This window comes from Strix uralensis, chromosome 7 (assembly GCF_047716275.1).
Source record: "Strix uralensis isolate ZFMK-TIS-50842 chromosome 7, bStrUra1, whole genome shotgun sequence".
NCBI lineage: Eukaryota > Metazoa > Chordata > Aves > Strigiformes > Strigidae > Strix > Strix uralensis.
Genome location: NC_133978.1, coordinates 25,469,961 through 25,495,165, shown reverse-complemented (window position 1 = coordinate 25,495,165; position 25,205 = coordinate 25,469,961). Strand labels below are relative to the sequence as shown.

General features: G+C 36.6%; 1 protein-coding gene across 5 annotated transcripts in view; it reads right to left on the bottom strand.

Moving 5' to 3' along the window:
• DNTT (DNA nucleotidylexotransferase) overlaps positions 1 to 25,205 on the bottom strand; it is a 127,726-nt gene that overhangs the window by 79,726 nt on the left and 22,795 nt on the right. For 2 of the 5 annotated variants that reach the window (XM_074875008.1, XM_074875009.1), the window contains 4 exons: positions 22,157 to 22,236; positions 18,626 to 18,800; positions 11,580 to 11,705; positions 156 to 326 (listed from right to left, as the gene is read on the bottom strand). In XM_074875008.1, coding sequence (XP_074731109.1) covers positions 156 to 326; positions 11,580 to 11,705; positions 18,626 to 18,800; positions 22,157 to 22,230 — 546 coding nt within the window. In that variant the 5' untranslated portion in view covers positions 22,231 to 22,236. Of the gene's footprint in view, positions 1 to 155; positions 327 to 11,579; positions 11,706 to 18,625; positions 18,801 to 22,156; positions 22,360 to 25,205 lie in introns of those variants that run through there. The other 3 variants (XM_074875006.1, XM_074875007.1, XM_074875010.1) reach the window with 2 other exon arrangements.

The window sequence follows — 25,205 nt, the reverse complement described above, 5'->3', positions numbered from 1 at the left end:
TGTTACTACGAAAGGTTTCCAGAAATCACTGCATTCTTAGTAACAAGTCAATACAGAAGGTTGTGTAAATACATACAGATATCAATGCTGCACTGTGACCTCTAAAAGTAGATCTGTAAAAGAATCAATTGGCAGATAATTCAGAGGTACGTTACCTCAATGACATCTCTGGCTCGGTCTCCCATGCAGGGCAATCCTTGTATATCTTTCATTCTAGTTACTGGAAATGGAAGAGATTTCAGCACAGAAGCTGCTCTCAGAAATTCCAGGCAGAATATTTCATTTTCTTTGAACTCATAATTTTCAGCCATTATCTCAAAGGCATCCTAGGGAGGGGGGAGGGGAGATGTGTAAAAAAAAGTTAAAGGCTAATAAAAGCTTAAATTATGCAGTATACTCCTTAGAAAGGTTACTTTTTATGCTAATTCAAGAATGATTTCTTTATACTAGGGTGAAAATACAGAGTTCATTAAAAAAAAAGCATCATTTTCTAACCACTTGAAATTTTCCAGGTATCATAAAAACTGTATTTTAGAGGCAAATGTGGGAAAAGATTCTGATCTGTAGCAAAGTCAAACTTTAAAATCTTTTGTCTGAAAAGCTTTCCCTATTCTGTGCAGATGTAATAAATCAATGTGAAATAGCAACATAATTTTTAGAATTGTGAGCTAACAAAAGCAATCTAGCAGATCAGTACATGACATCTTCATTTTCAGACACAACCAAACAGGAGTCTGTGGCAATTCTGGAAACCACCACCTTCTTTTTGAATTTGTAGCCATGCTTCTATTTAGTAATTTAAGAAACAAAGTCACTTTTTTCTCATTTTTCAGATGTATGACCTAGCAAAGAGAAAAATATTTTCTTTATGGTTCTTCAGCTATCTATGGCTTGGTTTATTTGACACTGCACTCATAAGTACATGGAGATTGCCAGTACAATTTTTTTTTTTTTTAAGTATCTATATGTCATTTATGCAGCTTTAGAGTCTCCCTCCCTCCCAGAATATATATATGTATCTTAATAGCAGCAATTTTTAGAAATTAAATGCAGTGAACAGATCACAGAGTGGTGGTGAAGTAGGTTTTTTTGGTTTCCCACTGTAGAATACTGTATTTTGGGAAAGAACAAATGCTGCAAAAAAAGTTTGTGAATAACCTAAGACAAGAACTTATGAAGGCTTGCAGCTGATTAGCAGCTGGAAATCTGAGTTCTTAACGAAACCTTGCACAAAACCTCCAAAAGTTTCAAGACTGCAAAATTAAGTGGTTTCTTCAGCAATGTTTAAAAGCGTACCATTTCCAGAAGAGACTTTCACTGTTCAAAATATTTATCTAAAATGCATCCACACCTGGCTGTTAGGGATGCTCTTGTGTATCATTCAAATGGCACAGGGCAGGCTAGGTACGGACCATAAACAAGGCAGCCTTGCAAAGCTCCTGCACTGCCTCGCGTCCTGCACTCCTGCCAGAGGCCCCATTTCTTATTCTTCAGGCAGCCTCTAAAGAGCAGCTAACAGATCCTGGCCTTGAAAGCGCCATGTGTCCCACTACATCAGTTGCTGCATAGCCTTCCTGTTTTCCAGCTTACTACTGTTTCTTCTTTGACCCACCAGGCATTACAAAATAACAAAGCAGCGGCTGCCAGTGTGCATTTGTCTGCAATTATCACTTCACTGAGTGATAGTCCAAGTGTCTGTTCAGAAATGTTTTTGGAATAAGGATGAGTATCACCCTGTGATACATATATCGACAGCAAATGGCTTACTAGCACCATGACTGCAGTGGATAGTAGGAAGGAATAAGATTAAACAGATTTTTCCTGCCCCCAGTGTTTATGGGATCACTATTCATATTTAGGCTCAGACTTGATTTCATTTGTAATTAAATGTATCGTTACATAGTTTAATGAAAAATAATTTCAGATTTTGCTCTGATTTTTATCTTAGCATTAATGTGCTTTATATCAGAAGATAAAGGCAAGTAAAAACCAGCAGGCCTTGCATATCGTAAATGCTACATGTGTAATATTTCCAGGTGAACTGGAGTCAGTTCCAAGCCCACTAATTGTCATGACAGCAAATTCAGAGTAGTCATCCCTTTATTACATCCATGGAATTGAGAACAGCATCTGTCACCCTTCATTGAAGGAATACAGCCTGATTTAAGCAACAACAACAAAAAGATTTTGCTTGAGGTAAAATCATTTAGATCATTAAAATAGAACAACTTCTTAAGATTAAATGTAACTTTCACAATGAATGTAGATTATTTGCATATTACATTTCGTTTGGTCAGTTCTAGAAAACTGAACCATCTGATGTGTTGTTCTGATTACAAATATTTTAGTCTCATTGAAGTAAAATGAAGGTTTTAATTGAAATCTTCAAGAAAATGTTGTCTCCACTGACAATAGGATTTGCAAAACTGTCCTCTTAACAAATCAAAAATATGAGATCTTAAGTGATTTGATGGTATCTCCTCAGAAGAAATAGGTACCTTAGCTGAACAGAACCATTTTACACTTTCTTTTTTTTTCTGTGCTACCATGTTAAGTGTATGAAAATAATTAATTAGGGCTTGCTACAGAGAATTTGCTTTGTTCTGTATCACCAGTATAACTTCACTCCTTGATCTCTGTAAGGATCAGTCACCTGTTGTCTGTCTCACTGGAAGAATCCTCCCCCTTAGCTGCATATTTATTTATCAGCTACCCTGATCAGTAAGTGCTGTGCAATTCAATTCTCATAAAATTTCATGAAAGACCTCTTAAGATAGAGAGCTTTTTAGCAAGAGGCTTGATCTGGAAATTTCTACCAGTGCTTACATTCAGCTAGTCCTTGGGTATAAGGAATCAAAGGGAGGGGGAGAACGCTCCTTTGAAGGAAAACAAAACAAAACTAAACAATTCTGTTACAAAAATAGTGCACAAAACCTTAGCTTCCTTACAACTGTCATTAAAGCTCTTGCAGTGGCTAATTGTTGGATTTATTCAACTGCTATTCTTTTTTCATTTTTCCACATTTAATATCTTTATTTGCTTGACAAATTGTTGTATTTAATTACATATTTTTGGTTAAAGAGGTACACATTATAGTTCCCATTTAGAAAGAAAACTAATGCAGAAAAAAAGGGAAACTACCAATTTGAGGTCACAAGCAGCATGGATTAATCCCAGTTTGCATATGGAACAAACACAGCATACACAGTACTGCAAATCAAATGGGGAATATATATTTTACAAGTGGGATGATAGGAGTCAGATGTTTCCTCTGCTGTGGGGTTTTTTTGATATTCTCTCAAGTTCTTATTCTTTTTACTCTTTATTGGCATCAAAGATTCTTTCCTTCTATGCAATAAAAGACGCTAATTCTTGCTTTAAGAGAGGTTTACAGTCACAAAATTATTATTACTTTTGCTTTCTTCTTCTCCTTTTACAGTCTGTGCACATGAATACTCAAGAAAGCAGTGTTTGGCAAGAAATTTCTTACTCCGGATAACACTATCAGAATTAATCAGGGAGCAGAACCAAAAAGATATAGTTGTCACCTTCTTGTTAAAATAGTCTATACAGTCAAATACATAGACAGAAAACAGTTTTCCTAAGTACCTGCTAAGCAGTATGTAATAAAGACAGAGATTGGCAAAGTCATCCTCTTGATTAGGAAGCTCAGAGAGTCTAGCAACGTTTTTTCTCACTCCCAACAGGCGGCCTCTCACATGCGCATTTAAATAGATGTATTCTACACTGAATAATCAGCCATCATGATAAATGTGTCTGCATATACCAGTACCACTGCTGTTTTAGAGGGGTATTAGCCCTTTTCTACTAGTGGGAGGGCACTTTTCAGAGAAGCTATGTTACCACCATTATTGTAAAAGACAATCACATGTAGCATTTTACTCAGAGGCTGTTGACAGTCAATAAGAAAATATAATCAAAGCATTTTTATCATTCTAGTTTGCATTTTTTAGTGTTTTTCTGCCTTTGCAAAGCTCATTAAGCTGTTTTAAATAAACAATTAAATAGTATTGAATATTCATTATTCCCTGTACAAAACATTGCCTGCAAATGCTGCAGTTAATTACAGATCTGTCTTTTTACATAAAACTGCTTTTGACATTCTTTTTGATAAAATCTTTCTGCTTTAAAACAAGGAAGCAACTGATTTCCAAGTGGGGTTGCTGTCTATTGAATATTATACTCCATATTGAATAATATTCCAGAGGGGAAAACCACATGAAACTCCTATATTAGCTGAGAAAAAGCTTGCAATCTATTAGATCTCTGGTGAAATCTACTTCCAGTGATATAAAAAGAAAAAGTTACTGACCCCTCATTTATTCTAATCTTCGTATTTCTTACATCAAGCACCTTGCCACCTTTTTATCAATCAGATCAAAACCCAGACTGCCCGTTTAAAAGGTACTAGTTTAACAGTAAACTAAATTTCTAGAGATTTCCAACACTTGGGATTTTCATAATCTCTGGGATATTCTGCAGGGGCTGTTTTAATTAAATGTGAAAGACAGCTGGGCTATATTTCAGCTCTTCAGTTATTGCAAATTTTCCATCTGTGTCTGAAATTGTGGAATGTATGTTGGTGAAACTTGGGCTATTGAAAAATTTGGTGATGGAATGGACTTCCAGATCCCAGGGGATCAGATACAAAAATACACAAAGATTTTATTGAATTATGTTAAAAATAAGGAAGAGGTACCGACAGATATTTTGCAGCTCATTTAATATCTGGTATTCAAGACCTAGTAAGATAAGGTATCATTAACAAAGCAATGTTACCAGTAAGCATCTTGCAAATGTAAAAATGCACACTAAAGTATGATAAATGCTAAAAATCATAAGACAGAAATCAACACAAAGAACAAGATTCTCAACTAATATCTGAGAACAATTTTTGGAATAATCAATAATGCTATGCTGGTTTACGCTTTCTGAACAGCTACCCCAGTAACTTTCAACATGAATATCAGAGTACATGAGTCCACTCACATTCAGAAAATCAAAAGAAGCTAATGGTCCCATGCTATACTTCATACTATCCTGCTCGTTTCAACAAGATTGTCAAAGCAGTTCCTTTTCCTACTTACAAAAGTTTTGTTTTCCTACTTACAAAATAATCTTTAATAACTTCAGTTTAAGACTCTGCGAGAACAGATATCACCAATATTATACTATCAAGAATATATTCTAAATCTGATCTGTTTTGTAAAGAAAGCATTACAGCTTCATGGATAGGGCAGTTGTCTTATTCCCATGCCTACACCCACTGTTCCTTTGCTGTGTGACCTTGGAAAGCTGTTCAGACCTCCCTGCCATTGTTTTCCTTGTTATCTTTCATTTGCTGTCTATTAGGGCTATGAACTCTCTAGGGCTTGAATTGTCTTTTACAATGTGTTTGTACAGCATCTCTTTAAAAAAAAAGCCTCTATCTTACTTGAGTCTGCAAATGCTACTGCATAATTAAAAATAATAACATACTATTGTACAGGTGAACTTAATCCACTGAAGAGCTAAATAGCAAAGCATGGTAAACAACAAAAAATTCCTACATGATACCTGGCTGAAGGACTATTATACTCAGAACAGCAATTTGAGTTAAATTGCTTTTCCTCTCAATCACTGTTTTCTACTTGAAGTTTATTTAGTAAGTCATAAATCCAAAGGGTGGGCCCTAGTTCTCATCACATTGCTGTTGCCAGTGTTTGGTGTCCATTGAAAAGTCAAAGTGATTTTAAAGAGATTTAGAATGAACCATCTATTCAAATAATTTTCTTCTCGCTTTCCCCAGTGTAAATCCTAATTTCATGTGTCAGTGGGAAGAGGCACAGGGCATGTGAATACCTTTTGTATCCACAGAGAGAGAAAATAAATGCTTTCAGGTGCTTATTTCAAGGAGAATTAAGCAATTTGAACCAACCTGTAGTGTCAACTAAAGTGATTTCAAATAAATAAAATTATCCATTTTTATTCAACGTGATATTTTAAGTTTTATTTTTGGTATCTGAACTGAAAAGCCCAATACTTGCACAGGTCCAAAGATTTTATCACATCATCTCACATCAGCTGGAGAAACAAAGGAGCTGAGAGAATAACAGTAATAGCATAATGTGCACGATCTCAGGGTCCTTGTATACACACTGTCATTAGAAATAAGTATCTCTTAGCTCCAGCTGCTCCTCATATTAGCCAATAATAATAGGTTCATTTCTTACAACAGAAGAATGGTACTCATGTGAAGTTTCATATTTTTCCACATAATGTGAAAGAAAACAAGACAATTGTGAGAAAAGATTTGCTGATAGAGCACAAAAATGCAGTTACAGTGTCAACTGCATAACACTGTCCTAGATAAAAACACACAGTGTAATAAGAAACATAAAATGCTAAATGAATACTACATGTATTAATATGGTCAAGAAAGTAGTATAGACTTGATGTACACATACAAATTTGGGTTGCCAAAAAGTGCAAGTGTATTTATATTCTGTCTGTATTTTAGCGACCACCCTGCCACTTACCTTAAAAATGAGCTATTTCCTACTTTGACCAAACCACCAGTTCATTTTGGGCAGGTATACACTTCACATAGATTTACAAAATTTGCAATTTTGAAGTACTGTCTGGAGAATTTTTACTGAAGTAAGCTATGTCATAAGACAGTACATGTTATTAAGAGTATGCATTCAGTCAGTGGTTTTCTACCTATAGAGCTCCCAAGTTCATTATAAAATTAAAGCTGACGTTCCCCTGAGGTTTGTTTTAAAATGGAATAATAATAAATGCTTGAGCTACTGGCATAACTGATACATATTTCTGTAGGTAAAAAAGAACAGCAAATAAAAAAGAGATTTTTTTTTTTTTTCCTCTCTAACGGAGTGGAAAGGAAACTAGGCATCTTTCCCATGCTAAACATCCACATTCTCATTACCATGAGTAACAGCCAAAACAGAGTAACATTCAGTAGCATTAGCAATAAGCCTCAGAATCACAGAACCATTTGCCTCTGACTTAATTAGTTTCTTCTGTATGAATTAAATTGTATTTTCCTCACAGAAGAATGTCTTTCTGAATTTTATTGCAGTCTGGTATTAATATTCAAATCCAACAACCCCTCTCGGGCACAGCAGAATGACTCCATTTATTTTAGCACATGAAAACACAATGCAGCCCCCAAGTGTATATTTTCAGTGGGAGAGGGGGAGGACGGCTAGCTATTTACAAATGAGCCAGAAAATAATATTGTAATATTATATGCCATAATAACATTAATGTTTAAGACAAATATAAAGGAAACATGCTAAGGTACAGCCTTCAGTGAAATGATTTGCCTTTTTGTTTTGCATCTTTACCCATCTGAACAGCTACAGTTCACCTGTAGAGTCAGGGCTATGCATTCAGTGCATTCCTGAATCATCCAAAGCAGTAAAGCCCGTGGCAGTGGTTCCAAATCTGCATACCATGAGGCCACAGTACATGATGCACAGTGACCCAAAGACTACATGAGGCCCCACAAGTCTGAAGCAGTTGCATTTCCCCTCCATGAACTGCAGCGCAATGCCACTGTCTCCTCCTTGGTATGCAATCTGACATACTTGGTCTATTCTTCACACAACAGGCTCTGCTACTACTCAACAGCTCATAAAAAAATAAATTGGGTAGGATTTGCCCTATACTGAATATAGTCATGAAACCTTCACATCTGCAGTCTTTGCCAACCCTTCTGTAGCTTCTTCTGTGATGTAAAACTGATTTGGTGCACCTTTCTGTAAGTTATTTTCTGGCTGTTACAATAGAAAGGAAACATGGGACAGTTGAACACAGAAATTGCATCTAGTGTGTTAAACCACCACATTGTCCTCATGAGCTCTTGTCAAATATCTCTGCTATTTGGTTTTAATAAGTGGTCTTTCATGGTAAAATATACACAGAACAGGACTCAAGATTAAAAACTGATCACTAATTACCAATTTCTCCAGAAATCATCTCCAAAAGCATCTGAATCAGCATATTCAAAGCCTCATTGTATGCGCATTTTTGGCTATTAGTGACCGTTTTTCTGCTCTTCTGAAGAGACTAAAAGATGTCAGACGTAACTTCTACTCAGACACAGCTACTGTTCATTTTAAAGAGGAATTTGATACAGTGTATCAGGGCAAAAGGATGAATTCATAAATTCATCCAAGAATACATAAGCAAACAATAGCTTTGTGCCCCTGTTAGAGGTAAGGTCAGAAACTATTATTTTCAAGCTAACCAAAGAAAACAGAAAATCTGTAAGAAAAAGGAACCCTGGTCCACAGAATAAAGTTGTTATAACAAAATACTATCATCAACACATAATTCAAGATGGTTTGGACCTAATTTTCAGGATATACGGCATTGAGCCAGGGAAAAATCTGTCATTTAATGGTTGGCTGCCCACAGCATGCACAAGTGAATTATACCAGTGCTTCAGTGCATTTGCTAAGTGCTCACACTGAAAAATCTGTTGAAACACTTTTATTTGAGAATGTGAATTACAGGTTTAATACAAGACCAACAAAACAACAGCAAAACTGAGAATCAGGCTCCTGTGACATTAGGCAGACTACCCTTGGCAGGCCTCCAGGAAAGAGGCCAGCTCTTGCAGTCCATAAACACCCAAGCTTTCAGCTGTCATTGCAAGCTTTGGTTGCGAGGAAAAGGAGCAACAGCCCTACGGCTGTTACATTATGTACTGGGTCTGGCTGAGATGGAGTTAATTTTCCCCACAGCAGTCCTCATAGCACTGTGCTTTTTATCGGTAGCTAGAAGGGTGTTGGTAACACACCAGTGTTTTGGCTGCTGCTGAGCAGTGCTGGCACAACATCAAGGCTGTCTCTCCAACATTCCCCCTCACCAGTAGGCTGGGGGGTGCAAGATCTTGGGAGGGGACATAGCTAGGACAGCTGACCCAAACGGACCAAAGGGATATTCCATACCATATGACATCTGCTCAATAAAAGCTAAGAGAAAGGAGGAGGGCAGGGGAAGCATTCATTATTACAACATTTGTCTTCCGGAGCAACCGCTATGCGTACTGAAGCCCTACTTCCTGGGAAGTGGTTGGACATTGTCTTCTGATGGGAAGTAGAGAATAAATCTTTTGTTTTCCTTCACTTCTGCACACAGCCTTTGCTTTTATTAAACTGCCTTTATCTTGACCCATGAGATTTTTTTCCATTTTATTTTCTCCCCCCGCCCCCGCTGTTCTGCTGAGGAATGGAGTGATAGAGCAGCTTGGTGGGCATCTGGCATCCAGCCAAGGTCAACCCACCACACGTTACAACTGTCAAGATGCAGATGCTAGACAGACTCACGCACATTATCAACTTGCCCAGTACCACTGCCAGAAATAAAATACATCATGAACTCAGAACAGTTACTCTCAAAGTACAAGGATGAAAAACTGCCACCTTTGTCACCATGAAACCTAATTTCTACCCAGACTCAGAAATGTTTGATATATAGGATAACAGAAGGGAGTCTCAGTGCTTCAGTCATCAAACTGTCTTGCTTCTAATGTGTTCAGCTAAATTCATTTATCAAATACAAGTTGTACTTTGACATTAAGACTGCTGCAATGATAAACCTGGAAGTAATTTAGGGACTGCCTCTCTGTGAAACACAGGTATAACAGAAACCAGTCAATGAATATGTTGCTACTAGCATAGTTTTCATTTGAACTGAATCTTGGACTAAATTCAGGATTTTAACAGCTAGAAGACTAACTATATATTCACTAGACTTATAGTACTCAGTCTCTGAAAATGGAAAAATACTGTGTGAATTTACAAATAAATATATTAGATTTGTCAAAAATTTTAATGGTACCTTTAAAAATTATTTTTAAAGGGAACTACCTCATTCTAGACCTTTTTGTGCTCAAAATGTTAGTGATAATTAAAAATCAACAACTTCGTGCCTTCTAGGAGTAGCCATTGTACTTTGCCATTATCCATCAAAACTACTTTTAACTTTCTACCTTCAGAATGACTGAAAAAATGTCCTACTATATAAAATTCAACAAAGAGCCAGACTCCCATATTCCACTGTTTTCAGGAAGTGTAGAACTAAGGCAATTCCAAGAAGGCCAGCATTTTACAGAATCTTTGGGTCAATCCATATTTGGCCTGACATCTTCCCCTGCAGCAGCATGTATTTGATATTTGTAAACAGTGAAAAAGAATGACTGCTTTCAAGAGGCTAAATGTTAACATTCACAGTCTTGTTTTCTAGCAGGAGGTGGGGCATGGTAGCCGTTTCAAAAGAAGCAGTTTTGGGAATGTTGGAATCATTGGGGTTGGAAGGGACCTCGGGAGGTTTCTAGTCCAACCTCAGGCTCAAAACTCAATTCCCATTAGGTTGCTCAAAAAGGGAAAATTTTTTAAATAAGCAAACAGTTTAACCTACTTGAGTACCATAAACATTATTATATAATTAGTATAATTTATTATTATTTCAAAGCATCATTACAAGGCAAAATTTAGATTGTTTAATTTTTAACTGTGCATTCCCAGATCAAGACATTTCAGAGTTGCTCTTAGGTTTATCTTTAGTTCTGAATTCCCAGAGGTTTTAGTATTTACCTTGTAAATGTTTTTATTCCCAAATTACTGGTATCTGTTGTTATTCTTTTTATACAAATCTTACAAATAATATTTACTTGAAAGATTTGTGTGTATTTATAGACACACAAAGTAAAAGCATAAAAATTATAAATAACAAAATAAATAATAAAACTTTAGGAAGATGAGGAGGTGCTTCATGTTATAGTTGAAACATATGAATGTAACTATGCCAGATTTATTCAGGCTATACTACATTAGAGTCTCTGTGTCAAATGTTTCCTGTTGAATAGTTCTCACTGAGTATCCAGAGCCAGCCAAGATGAGCCATTAGGCACAGTAACTTAGGAATTTAGACCGGATGACTCGGGCTTTTCATACCCACTGAACAGTGTCATGTTATGACCATTAAATAGGATATATGACAGTCTCTAAGATTCCTATTTAACTAGAAAATTTGAGGGTTTTTTTCTGTCATGTTAATTACATTGATCATGCAATCTGTTTTCATAACTAAGCAGTTGTGTAAATCTGCAGCTTACAGCCACACTTTTAAGAACCAACACCTAGCAAAAGAGAAGGTAGCACAGCAATGGTGAAGTACCTTGGACTGACCTAAACCAAACTTTTGCTTATCATTTCTTCCTACTTGTCAAATAAGACTGTGATGAAAGGCTAAAAGACATTTTCAGAACGTTATTCTATCATTTGTTTTAAAAATTCATGTGTTTACAAGCTATTAATGTATTTAAAGATCCACTGTGTTAAGCTTTCAGCAATACTTAAAGGATGCAATTAAGCTTGTACTCAATTTTAAGTATGACAGATTTATAACTTTTAAAAATTATTATAATTGTGCTGCCTGTTTAACTCATGAATTTCTTGAGAGTGCCATAGGAAATATTGCTGCAAGTACTGTATTAATTATTTTACTTATGCTAGGTTTTTTTCCATGGATATAGTAAGTATTACCGTGAACTTCTTGTTGTAGTTATTTAAAGTTGTCTTCCTTTGACATGAATACTGAGATACTTTACTTGCAATAAATGATGGCACTTCTGGTTCAGGTGTATTCAAAGGAGGAGCTTGATCTTGTTCCTAACAAGAAAAAAAAAAAAAGGGGGAGGGAGAAGGGTTGGTGAAGCAACTGTCAAATAGTTTAAAATACCAAAAATACACTCCATGAGCCCAAAATAGGTATGTTTAAAGAGGAGGTAAGAGAATAATAATGGTCCTACCATCTTCCTAGGAAAAACATTTAATTTTACATTGGCTGAACTGACAATACCAGTTTATCTGGTGATTACTGGGATTTTCCATTTTCGGCAGTATGTTCTTGCAGGGAGTTTTCAATGGCACTGTCATTTAAAAAAGTCTTTCTACAAGGCAAGTCTCTCTACTACTCTTATTATTGCAGTAAGACTGAAAAACTACAAAGTTTATGTGCTGGTTTTGACTGGGATAGAGTTAATTTTCTTCATAGTAGCTGGTAGGAGGCTATGTTCAGGATTTGGCTTTGGATTTAACTGGTATGGGGCTATGTTTTTGTTATTGCTGAGCAGTGCTTGCACAGAGCCTTTTCTGCCTCTCACACCACCTCACCAGCAAGTAAGTTGGGGTACACAAGCAGTTGGGATGGGACACAGCTGGGACAGCTGACCCCAGCTGACCAAAGGGATATCCCATACCATATAATATCATGCTCTGGTCATTACCAAAAAAAAAAAAAAAAAAAAAAGGATGGGGGAAGAAGAAAGAAGCAGGGGGACGATGTTTAAAGTGATGGCATTTGTCTTCCCAAGTAACTGTTACATGTGATGGAGCCCTGATTTCCTGGAAATGTCTGAACAATGACCTGCTGATGGGAAGTGGTGAATAAATTCCTTGTTTTGCTTTGCTTGTGCGTGGCAGCTTTTGCTCTACCTGTTAAACTGTCTTTATCTCAACCCACGAGTTTTCTTTTACTCTTCCAATTCTCTCTCTCATCCCACTGGGGATGAGTGAGCGAGTGGCTATGTGGTGCTTAGTTGCCAGCCAGAGTTAAATCACAACACTTTAAGAGCAGATAACTTGAAATAACAGAGAATTTTTCCAGAAAACACTAGATGATTCAACATAAGATCAGGGATGTTAGACCAAGGAGAAAAAAAAAAAAAAAGCAAAAAGCAGATACTCAAATAACTGGCTTTATCAATCTGTAACTAAATTCAGTGGTGGAGGAAAAAATGTTTGTATGATCTTAAAATAAACTTCCCCCCCTCTTCCAGATAAAATGAAATTAAACTTTTTTGGTTTGGATTTAATTCATTAAGCTAAATATTCTATTTTGGGGTCCTTGTGAAGCAAAGGAAACATTTACAAACAGCCACAGAAGAGTCACCTCCATCCTTTCATTCAAGAGCCATTGTTTACCCTATGATGTGGTTTCTGACTCAGCCCATTTCATACATGTTGATCTAATTGAGACATCATTTTCAGGTGTTCACTGGAGCAAGGAAAAGGAGCCAGGTGCCAAGTCTTAAATGGGAGTTTCCCAAGCATCAGCTTACCTACACACACATTTGCCTTTCACCTAATTTTGTTCCATGTAAAATCGACCAAGATCAACAAAAATATCTGCAGGCAACCCACCCCAGTAGGGTGGGAAGGGAATTCTCCTGAAAGGCAGGATACACAGAGTCATGTCCCCATTAGCAAAAGAGAGTGCTGACCATAAGTCCTCAGCATGTGAGTGTCCTGACTAGTGAGCAACTGGAAAAAGACAATCTAGCACCAGCTTTTCTGCTGCTTTATATGCCCAGTCCTTTAATTCCTCTGCTTTCATTAAAAGTGACCAAATCTGAAATACTTTCAAAACACCCAAAATGTTCTCAGCATTTCTGTGTATTTTTTGCTATTTGTCATTTTGTCTGAAAACATTTGGCCAATCTGTCAAAAGAGTATTGCATTGCACTATCCAAAAGCCACGGGGAAATGGTTCAACAACAACAAAAGTATCACAAAGATACGTGGAAGAAATTTTCACCCCAGTAATGGAATGATGAGCCCTTTCTTTCCTGTATCCAAAGACATGCAGACATAAACCTAGCATCTGTGCTAGGCAAACCTATAAATATGTGTGTGTGCCTTCACACACACACACACACCCCACATATAATTTCATGCTAAATTACCTTTGTATTTGATACAGAGTAGTTAAATAACAGTACTCACACACACAAAAAGGTATTTCTTGCACAGCTGAAGGAACACTGAATTATATGGCAGTTTTCCTAGTATACACTGGAAGAAAGGAAGCTATTTTATGTGTAAGACCACTCTTGGGAATAACTGAAATGTGTTTCAGCCAGGATCAACAGCACAACTCATCCACTTTTGCACACATTCATGAATTATACTTTAAAATTGATTTTAAATCATATAAACTATGATTGATTACAGCTAATATACTGCTTGAAATGATAGTGCCAGCTGTAAAGACTGTGAACAAACAGAATGTTACTGAATATATGATAAGCTATTATCTTCATTAGGACATAGACACAAAGAACAAGAGCCCTACATGTAGCATTACCTGGCATTGTGGATGAGAAAAAAATTAACACAGAAAATCTATGTGTTTTAAGAGGGTTACAGACTAGCACATAAACATCCTGTTCCTGACTTAGCAAAGATATTTGAGCATTTTTTTAATCAGTAATAGTTATGCTTTTAATTAACAGGACTTGATTATATATAAGAACAAAAGAAACTTTGGCTAGAAATCAACAGCAAACAGTAATTTCTGATTTTTAGGGAACATTATGATGTCTGCATGAGAACTACAGAGATGATCTTCTATCATCAGCAAAACATAGAACAGGATTGATATTGCTTTTTGGTAGGAAGACCAGATGGGATAAAATCATTTGTACAGATTATGGGACAAACCTAAAGTTTCATCCAGTAGCAATTACCGTGTAGAACAAGCAATCCTGGAAACTCACAGTACCTCAGAATAATTTGTAGTACTGGGAAGAAACAACTATGGATATGAGAAAAATGGAAGCATTAAAACTCCTTTTTTTAACTCCACTACATTAAAATGAAATTGTGGTACGCTGAACAGGGGCAGCCACTGAAAAATGTCCAAATGCGTAGGCTACTTAATTGCTAGAGCTAGTCAGAGTTTGTAGCCCACATCCAGGCTGCAGTAACAGTGAATGTCACTGCCACTCCTTCACAGTGACATTTTCCACATGGCATCAGCAGGAAAATCAACCCATACGACTAGCATCAGTTTGTAACACAGAGAGGCTTAGTAGCAGAATTAATCTTGTAGGGGACTACTTTGCTCTTTGTCAAACTATTTTTTTTAATACACAAACAAAGAAGTATAATGACATAGGGAAATAACAAAGAGAAAGAGAAAATGGAGCAGCAGTGAATAAGGTGTGCAGATACTAGAGACTGTGTCAGGCCACATTATTCAACAGCCAGCAGCTTTGTAAAGTCCAGACAGCATTGATCAAATAATAAAGTCTGCTGATACCCAGCATTTTATGAAGAAAAGGCAGCCAGTTTATAAGTTTCATTTTATTTTCTGGGATACTCTGACTGTCAGTATGAAGGATTTCTTCCATTAGTTAGAGCCTCTCTTTTTCATGAGTGAGACACTGCAGAAAATGTTAAATATGAGTTGCCTGTCACGTGATTTGGCAAGGGATCAAAAGATGCAGTACTTCCTTTTGCTAATATGGAATGAATTCCATTGTTCAAGGAAATAAATCTCTTATCCTTTCTAAAAAAATAACTAACAGCTTTTGGGTTCTAACTGAGGAAAAGGCAGAAGAGATGCAGTCACAGCACAGTTCCTAAGGCCACTGAGGATGCCAATCCATTTATGGTTCTCTTCCTTTTTTTTTTATCCCTCTGAAAGCTTCCCCTCTGCCTCTTTCTTTTCCATTACCCAGGAAACGGCACTACTTTTTAGCATGTGGGGATGCCCCTGCATACATATTAATGTACATGTCCTGCTATTGTCCAGAATACCCACCTGCTTGTGGTGGGGAAGGTGTCTCTGGACAAAGGCATTCCTTTGCCAGAGAAATATTTTGATTTCTCTTTAAAACGGATGTTTGACTACCACACTTCCATAGCCTATTAAATTAAATGATGGCTATTAACTATAGAAGCCAACTGTTACCAAATGAATCAATAAGAATTCAGACCATCTCAGCTCTGGTCACCCAACCTTTTATACCTTATAAATCATTAACATCAGAGCATCTCTCGGATCATTCGCAACCACAGAAAGATGTACTTTAGTGACAATTGTAATTAATATGTTAGCTAATGGACTGTAACTCTGAATTTATTCCCCTTGTTTTGCATGAAGATGGACATTTCTTTTTAGTAATGTATTAAAACAAATGTCCTTCATGAATAACAACCTTCCAAATAGGCTACTGTAAGATCTGAAAGATGAAATCTTACTGCTATTGTTATTAATGGGAATTTTACCACTAACCTACATGTAGACATGATTTCACCCAAAACATTCCCACACTGCAATCCATTTTACCTCAAAGCCTTCATGAGATAGCCTGAGTTCAGGGTTTGTTAATTCACTTTCATTTCACATCTTACAAGACTCACATAATGGATCAAATTTGTCTTTGGTGAAAGTCCAATTAAATTATGTACAAGTTCAGTCTAGTACTTAAAAAGCAAATTAACTTTTACTTAAACCCCTTCTAATTTCTCAAGGCAGAAAAAAAAAATCATGGTGACACGGCAACAATAAAATTATTTTTAAATTTGTTAAACTTCTAGAATCCTTTCTCTTCCTTCCTTGTTTGCTTTACAAAAATGTTTATTACTTTAGAGCCACTATATAATTAAGACTGGTTTTAACTATAAGCTTTAAAGTTAACGGTACAGCTGTCACTGGCTTGCTTATTGCACTCTACATTTATTAGCATGAAATCTTTATGTTTCAATAAAAACAGAAGCTGTTACTTGCAGAGCCAGTCTCAAAGTATAATAATGATCTCCTGAGAGTGCTGCTACCTTTTTCAGAAGTTTCTCTCCAGCAGTATTCTAAAAGGACTTTTATATATAAAAGAAAACTAAGGCCGTTCAACTTGCAGTGGCTTTCTCATTGATTAAAAAGGAAAAAAAAAAAAAAAAAAGTAAGCTTCAGCATCGTTGGAGACATTTTGGAGAAAGACAAAGGCATTTCTTGGTTTTAAAAAAGGCAACCCACGTCTATGAAAAGGTATTTTCTGAGATATCTGAATCTATAGGTCTTCACACACTGCTGAAATTAAGAACATACATAAATGGTAATTTGGTTTACTTTTAAACTTGATATGAAACACTCAAAGTTCACAGGATTTTTGCTCACACTTTGGATTTATTTCTTGTTTCCAGAACTTCTTTACATTCCCAGTATTTATAATTTTATAACCTGTTTGCCTGTGAGATTCCATAATGCATAGTTGCAAGGTTTTCTGTTTTCTTCTGTTTTGCGTTAATTTCTTTGGTCTATTCTCCCTCCAGCAGATTCACTGAAAATATTATAAATACACTGCAAAAATACTTCATTGGAAGGACTGTAAATATAAACACATATTCTGTCATGGAATTATGCTGAGTTTGAGAGCGACAGCTCCATCTGGTGTATTCACTCCTCCCCCCCGAAGTGTTATTAAACAGTAATTCTTATATGCAAAATCCTAGAAAATAGTTTCTGGCAATGAAAGATGACTGAAAAAATTAATCAGGAGCTACAGTTTTTCTTGGGATATTTATGAATCATTCTTCATAATCTAAACAACAGGATGAAGAAGCAGCAAACAGTGCGATATTGCTGCTAAATATTCAGGCATCCTCTGCCTCACAGGAAGGTACACACTGTGGGTCGTCGTGGTCCCAGTGTTTATGGGTTTCCCAGTTATTGTTTTGCAGTGGGGTCACAGATCACACAGACCCTAATCCAGACCATCAGAAATTAGCAGGAACCCTTCACTTTACCTCAGAGAGCTTTAGATCAGACTTGTAATTCATACATTGTAATGTATGAATTAATTTCTTCACCAATGCACATTAAATCCACCACCATGAGGCTTGAGTGCATACAGAACAAGGGACTAGGTTCATCCTGACATAGTGCAGGGTCTGTTTCATGGCTCAGTGGCACATGCTGTCACGCTGTGCACAGAACACCCATGCATCCCTACCACACCCTCATCATTTACAGTCTGTACTGGGGGTACTGAATTCCACCGTTTCACACTAGGCTCCAACTGGAGAAATTAGCACATAATTTTTTCAGATATAGAGCAGAGGAAAATGTCATCACCCATTGCTTCAAGGTCAAACACCATTCACCAATCAGCCTGCCATTCACAATACCCTGTGACTTAGAGCTCCCATTGAGAAATAATACAATATAATAAAACTTTTTTCCTGGCAGTTTTACTTGATGGTGTCAGGTTTGTAAATGTATGTCCACAGACTGCAGCAGACTTCATTTCACAGGTCCTTCAGGGGCCCAGGAGTTAGCTGATCACTTCCAAACACGAAAGGTTTTAATACTTTTGTATTGTTTTGAAGAGGCAAAGTATTCCATCAGGAGCCCATTAAAACACACTGCTCTCAATGAGACACTTACCATGATGTTGAAGAATTTGTGGAAATACCACAAGTACCACAACAACAGCAAGTGCTTCATTGATGGATATTTCCCCTTTAATAGCACCTTTTTTTTTTTTAAGGGATGATATATATTACTAGTTTGTAACATCTGACGGCGTAGTAACTTAGCATTACCAGACACCGATATAGAAGATATGAAAGGTCTTCTTAATCTATTAAAACTGTATGAATTACTCATGTAAACTTGAGGGAAAAGAGTTTTTAAAATAAAAAATTCTATCACAAGTATGTATGTTTTTAGGTTAAAAAAACCCCACAATCATACACAGTCATTCATTTTGAATGTCACTGTATTCGCAGTGAAGGATCTGTCTTACCATGAGACGATACTTCATTTCTGAATCAACTGGTCTTCCAGCTTCCATGCAGGCTGTGAACCAGGAGATATCCAGTAGTTCAAACCTGGAGCTGTCACCCACAGCCTGTCCTCTCAGCCAGTCCAGCACCTCCAGGTAAGAGCTGTTCTCAGCCACAATATGAGTGACAGAGTCACTGTCAAGAAGTACACAAAAAGAAGTTTGGTTTTTTTACTGACTCCAACTGTACACAGTACAGAGCTGCTATTCCCATATTTACTACCATGCACTTTCTAAAAACTGTAGTATATATTGTATGTTAGGATGTGGGAAGTAGTTGCATTTTCATATCACAATACATCTATTCCAGTCACTGAACCTGCTTTGAGGAAAGACTTTAGCCTGACAGCTCCTTTAAGTACAGCCTTTTCTTTCTTTCAGCATCATTTGCCTTCCGTAAGACACTATTCTATTACACATTTTTTTGCAACTCTGAAAATACTTGGCTTGCACAAGTATTACCATAATGAAAAGGCTGCTTTACGACACCTAACAGCCCCTTCCCAATATTCCTGATCAATGAAGGAAAGCTTTACAGTATTAAGAAGTCTGTTAACAATAATTCTTTAAAGCCTTACAGCTAGTAATATCTTTTTGTAAATTTAACTTTTCTGTACTTACATTAAGCTCTTTACATATGGCATTGTCAAATGTTCATGACTTAAATCTCATGAATTATGCACTCCATCTAAAGACCACTTCCTTGCTACTAAGAGGCCAGTCTCTTACAAAACTAATAGTTCAGTGAATATAAAATTTACAGATTGAGTTATTGTTCAATAGGTTATAAGGTGTACATTGCTTAAAAATACAGTAGCACAAAGGTTATTACACTAAATTTGCTTTGATGTACTAGAATAAGATTGGAAACAATCCCATGATAGTTCATGATTAAAAAGATGCAGTTCTACACCTTCCACAGAAAAATAATGGACAGGGACAAATATATGTTTCAAGAAAAAATTATATACATACTCAGGATGATTGGTAAATTTCTACCTGGCCTGCTGATGTTCCTCAGCTAGTTTAGAAAACTACTAATGGTGAGAAATTTTGAGTGATTCCCAGGAGGGTGATGTCATCCACAAAGACAACAACAGATAAAGGAGGAAACTCTTCACTTTCATTAAACCTCTAGGACCTCAGTATCTCTGAAATATACGCCAAAATTAATTGATATCAGTCATCAGATTCCTAAACTTCTTGGGGGAAAGGCACAGAGAGACAGTGTCATTATTTGCCTTAATTTTTATAGAAATAAGCCTAGAATTGAAACATAAATTGTCCTGACGGCAACCGCCTCCATTTGCAAGCCTCTATAACCTCCTGCTAGCCCATGCTGGTGACAGCCTTGTGCACATACAGTAAATTTCAAATGGACCTGACAGATTGCTTTGCAGCGTTTCTGTAACACCTGGAGAAGGTAAGCCATGAATCTGTCCAAGCAGACAGGGCACCACTGGTAGAGATAGCCGGTTAGTATGGACTTTAAAAATTATGTGTACTAACTGTTAAAGGCAGACTGCACAACCTTTCAAAGCAAACTACTTTCTAGGAGACCAACAAACCTCCCTTGGTCTATCCCTGTGGCCCTGATTCATACAATAATCATCAAACTGCAATGACAAATACTGGAGTCACCCCATAGAAAACTCTTATCACATAACTCTCCAATGCATTAAATGTACTATATTTTGGAGATACAAAAAATGTACTGAATGTACTTCAGATATATGAAAACTGTCATGGTGTAGCACAATTTTTTTCTCTCCATATTGTGCAACTTGTAGAACAGAGTCCATTATAAAAAAAAAACAAAATCCCAATTTATTTTAATCTAAAAGATTACAAATCTAGGTTAGGTGAATCTCCATGAAATACCATTGGGTTTATTATTATTTAACCATGCTAGGTTCTACTTTAATTAAACTGTCACATATTTACTTGAGTAAAAAAAAAAAAAAATCAGTTAGAGACATAGAACTTCTGCTTCCTGTGGTTTATTTCACTTTATATAAAATATTCATATGTAATGTATTTGTATCAAGCTGCAGATCTGGGAACTTTGCCATCACTATGCTTGCAGCAGCAGTTTAGCTGCTGTGCACGAGTTTCCTCTGGTACCTGTACAGCTGTGCTTTTTTCTTGGCACCGAACATAACAAATTTAACATTTCCTCTGGCATTTTCAAAAGCAAAAATCAACAGTTAAATAGTTCTGCTTTATCCAGTAGCAGCTAAGATGAAATTAAACATAACACCTGCCTTGCATACAATTTACAGAAAGTCTGACATATTGGCAATAAATACCTGTGTGTGAAAGCAGGCCAGATAAAGCCTCTACTAAGTCCTCAATGGATTGTTAATGTAGGATTCAGAACAGCCCAGTTCACTTTTTTTCCCTGAGAATTCAATTAGTTTTGCATCAGATGCTAATTGCCTACTTCTGTTCAATACCTGCTCGAATCTTGCTTTACAAATTATTCCATCCTCCCTTCTTCCTCAGGCTTTCAAAGATGATGGGACTGAAAAATCTGTGGAAATGAGCTTTTATAGGGAGGACCCAGTTGTATACTATCTGCATACAGATACAGAGAAATGATCAATACTTGGTTTTCTTCCAGCTTTTCAGAGAACATACATAACGATGTAGCTTTCAGAAAACTGCATAATGATATAAATAGCACTCATGAAAAGCACTATTTGAAGGTAGGCTTCCTTCAAAATGAGTTGGCTTATTGAAACACCACCAGACAAATTCGCAGCTGGAGTATATTTTCACCCTGAAATGCCACATCTGTGGTATTTTATTCCTAGGTTTTTTCCTCCAGCACTCTTCCAGATTGTACCAAAGCATAAACCAGTAACTTTGAGACTCCCATCAGTATCTTACTCAAAGGAAGATTAAATATTAGAATACCAGAAATGTTCTAGAGAAATGTCCCCCTCAACCCATCACATTTTCCATTCCTGTATATTTAACTTCTTTTCATTTCAGGAACTGGCCATTAAGTTTAGATTAATCTTAATCTGACTTCAAGGTGGAAGTAAACAATGGCTGATTTAGATCAGCTAAAGACACTATTCATTGATTCCAGTGAGACTATACAAATGCACAGAAACGTATCCCATGAAAAACATTTGCAAGTCCACACCCTACATTTTTTATTTTCCACATAAGAAGCAGCACAGTGAAAAATTGACAGACTTAAGATAAATTAGAAACACAGATTTTAGAGGTAAAAAATTAGAAATTTTGCTAATGTTTGTGTTCTGCTTGCTCTCTGCCCAGAAGACAACAGAAATGAACCACAGTTTAGGAACACCCGCTGAACTCCTGAAACATCTTTATAGTGGGAAGAGCAAAGTATATCCACCAAATACAGAGGGAAAAACTTCAACTACAGGCACTTGCATGACTACATTTATTATATTAGAATGCCTCAGGCAGCATTACTACATGTTATTTCTATGCATATAAACATTTTCCTACCTTAGCTCACTTTCTACTCTGAAACCTTTTCTTCTTGCCAGCTCCATCAAAAACGTCCTTCTGGTCTTCCCCATCTTTCTCTGCATAATAAAAATGACAAACTTATTGAACTTTATTTCATAACTGCAGGAAAGGTTTGGGGAATGCATCCCTTTCTGTCTCTTCCTCTGGGAGAATACAGCTGGAGCTCTGATCCTATCCATGATGCAAGGTAAAAATGTTTTCACTTGGGTAAAGGGAAGAGAACATACCTTCTGCCAGGCAGCAGCTGTACTTCATGTCACCACCCATAGAAGTAATTTTCTTCTGTTTCCCCTCTGAAATCAGAAACAGGTGCTACACAAGCAGAAACATCACTTGCTTTCTACCAGCTGGGACTTCTTGCACAGAGCTACTCCAGACAGGTGCAAATATGCTTTTATTCCTTAAAACTGCCATTATCTATAAAGACTTTACCCAAATAATATTGATCATAGTAAAAATATCTAAAATATCAACCAGGTCTTCAGCTGGTTTAATGCCCCAGTTCCATCAATTTCTGCTTTCAAATCTTTCCCAAATCTCACTTTTTCCAAATTGCACAGCACATTCATTTTCAATTAATTAAAAAAAAAAATTTAAAATGTCTTCCTATTGTTAGCTAGAAACTATGTCTTAGAATACAACTAAATAACAGTATACAAATATGTTGTAGAATAGCCTGTACACTTGCTACTTCTGTGCAATTAATTTGATTTAAAAGGGATAGGGGGTTTTTTGAGAACAAACAAAAATAAGTTTTGAAATTAAATTTACAATAAAAGAAATCCTTTGCTGGTTTGATACTAAGGCAATGAAAGGCAAAGAGAAAGCATGAAAGATATGTTTAAATTTACGTTTGACATGCACTGCCAACATTGCTTTCTACTGTTTGCCCTGGAATGTATTGCTATCTGTGGTAGGTAGAGCAAGAAAAAGGTAACTACCTTCCTGATTTTAAGCACCCTGTGACTTCCAAACAACTGCAGAGGAGATTATGGAGGCTATGTACCATCCTCTCCTAGAAGATGGGGTATTGGTCATCGGAGAACCACACTAAAATTTGTTGAAGAATTGTGTTGGATCCAGTCAGGTATCGCCCTGAATTTCCATCAGAGCAAAGTGAGTGCAAACAATCAGGTTTACAGCATTTCAGCACAAATCTACTTCAGTGGTAAATATCCCCATTTCCATGTCAAGTTGGATTTTTATTTTAGTGTAGCAGAGAATTTGGATTTTACCAGTCCTTCAGAATGTGTCAGAAATGTTATATCTTGTAGTTCTCATTGCTCATGTTCAGAAGAGGAAGCAAGGTGGAAAAATTCTGCTTAAGTCAGATCTATCAATTTTATTTTCAGTCATTTTATCATGGATGGATATACAACCAAGTTATGGAAAGACGAGTCAAAACCTGTTTCCTGAAATTATGGCCATGAGTTTAAAATAAAATTATAAAAGTACTACTGACATTTCCCCAGCCCTATAGCTCTTGCTGCTTCGACTGTATTATCACAGATATAAAGAAACAGTTTTCATCAGAATAGAAACTAACCATCAAAAATTAATATAGAGCTTTCAGCTCTGGGGTCTTCCTGAGGCCATGAAGAAAATATATACATAGTTCAGTACATAGACTAGACTCCATTAATTTCTTCCCTTGCCTAAGGATAACCCAGAAGCCAAAATATGTATTCCTCTTTCTGATTCATAACATTAAAATTGTCAAAATAAATAATTTCAAGGTTATTTCGAAATTATACAAGATATTTTCATATGAACTGGAAAATGGACAAGCAGACTTTAAGAGGCATAAGCAAGAGAGTATCACCAAGGAAGAAAAAAAAATTAATGGTGATGGGTCTGGCATTAAGGCTAAACAATCCTGTTTTGGTTGCTCCGTGTCTGGTTTCCAGCCTACTAATCAACCACTGAACACTGGCCACCCATTCTTTACAGCCTTCCTAGGCTTGGTAAAATGCTTTACTTTATCTCAAGCCCTACAAGGAATAATGTATTTGAGAACAGATTCTTTACATATGTTAAACATAGTCTTATTTTATGTTATAATTAATTCAGTGCTCTCAAACATGTAAATATAATTTCCCCCAGTGTAACATCAAGATGCTCAGTGCCAGTAAAATCCTTCTGGCATGAAAAACTTAAGTTATTATTCCTTCAAGTTACTGTAATAACTCTTGAGCCAGATTTTCAAGGGTATTTAGGTGCCAAAAAGCTGCAAACAGAGGCCTAGTGAGATTTTCAAAATATCTAAGCAACCTAGGCACCCAGCTCCTTTGGAAACCAATTTCTGGCTTTGAACCCAATGCAAAAATATTTTCTCTAAGTAACACGGTATAATATCATTAAAAGGTCTCTGCCAATGATGCAATTTTATCAAACATGCCTTCTAAAATTAACAGGATTTCCATATCCCAGATGAGTGAATAACCTACTCTCTTACAACATTACATTATATTTTTCACAGTAACATAAAAAGTAGAATATGTATTAGGGAAAGTGCAAATGCAGCAGAGAAAAAACATGTCTCTTATTTACGACAAAAGAAAAGTATCCTGTTATCTGAGTCACGACACCACACAGGATTAGTGGCTAAAACTGCAGAAACTTGCAGATTCTTCCATCTCAGTACAGTCTCCTGGAGTTCAGAGTACTTCACATCCCTGGAGGGAAATCTAGAACAAATTTCCATGTTCTGATGTTCTTACTGTGCATGAGTTTTGTGCATTATCAAAGGCATGGATTAAGAACAAAATACACACAAATGTTGATGGGCATTTAAGTAAACATCTTTCATCATTTGTGATGTCTGTGTCAACAACAGCATCCCAAGCAGTCCTCAAGCAGTGTCTACTATAGACATCAGCCTGAAGTTCAGAGGACTGGTCTGGCTTCAGAGGGGGTTTTCTCCGGAGACAAAGTACAGGAACACACAATTTCTGGGAAGCACAGTTCAGCTCCACTGAATTTCAATATTTGCACGTGCTTTCACTGCACCTTCTTGATTATTGTC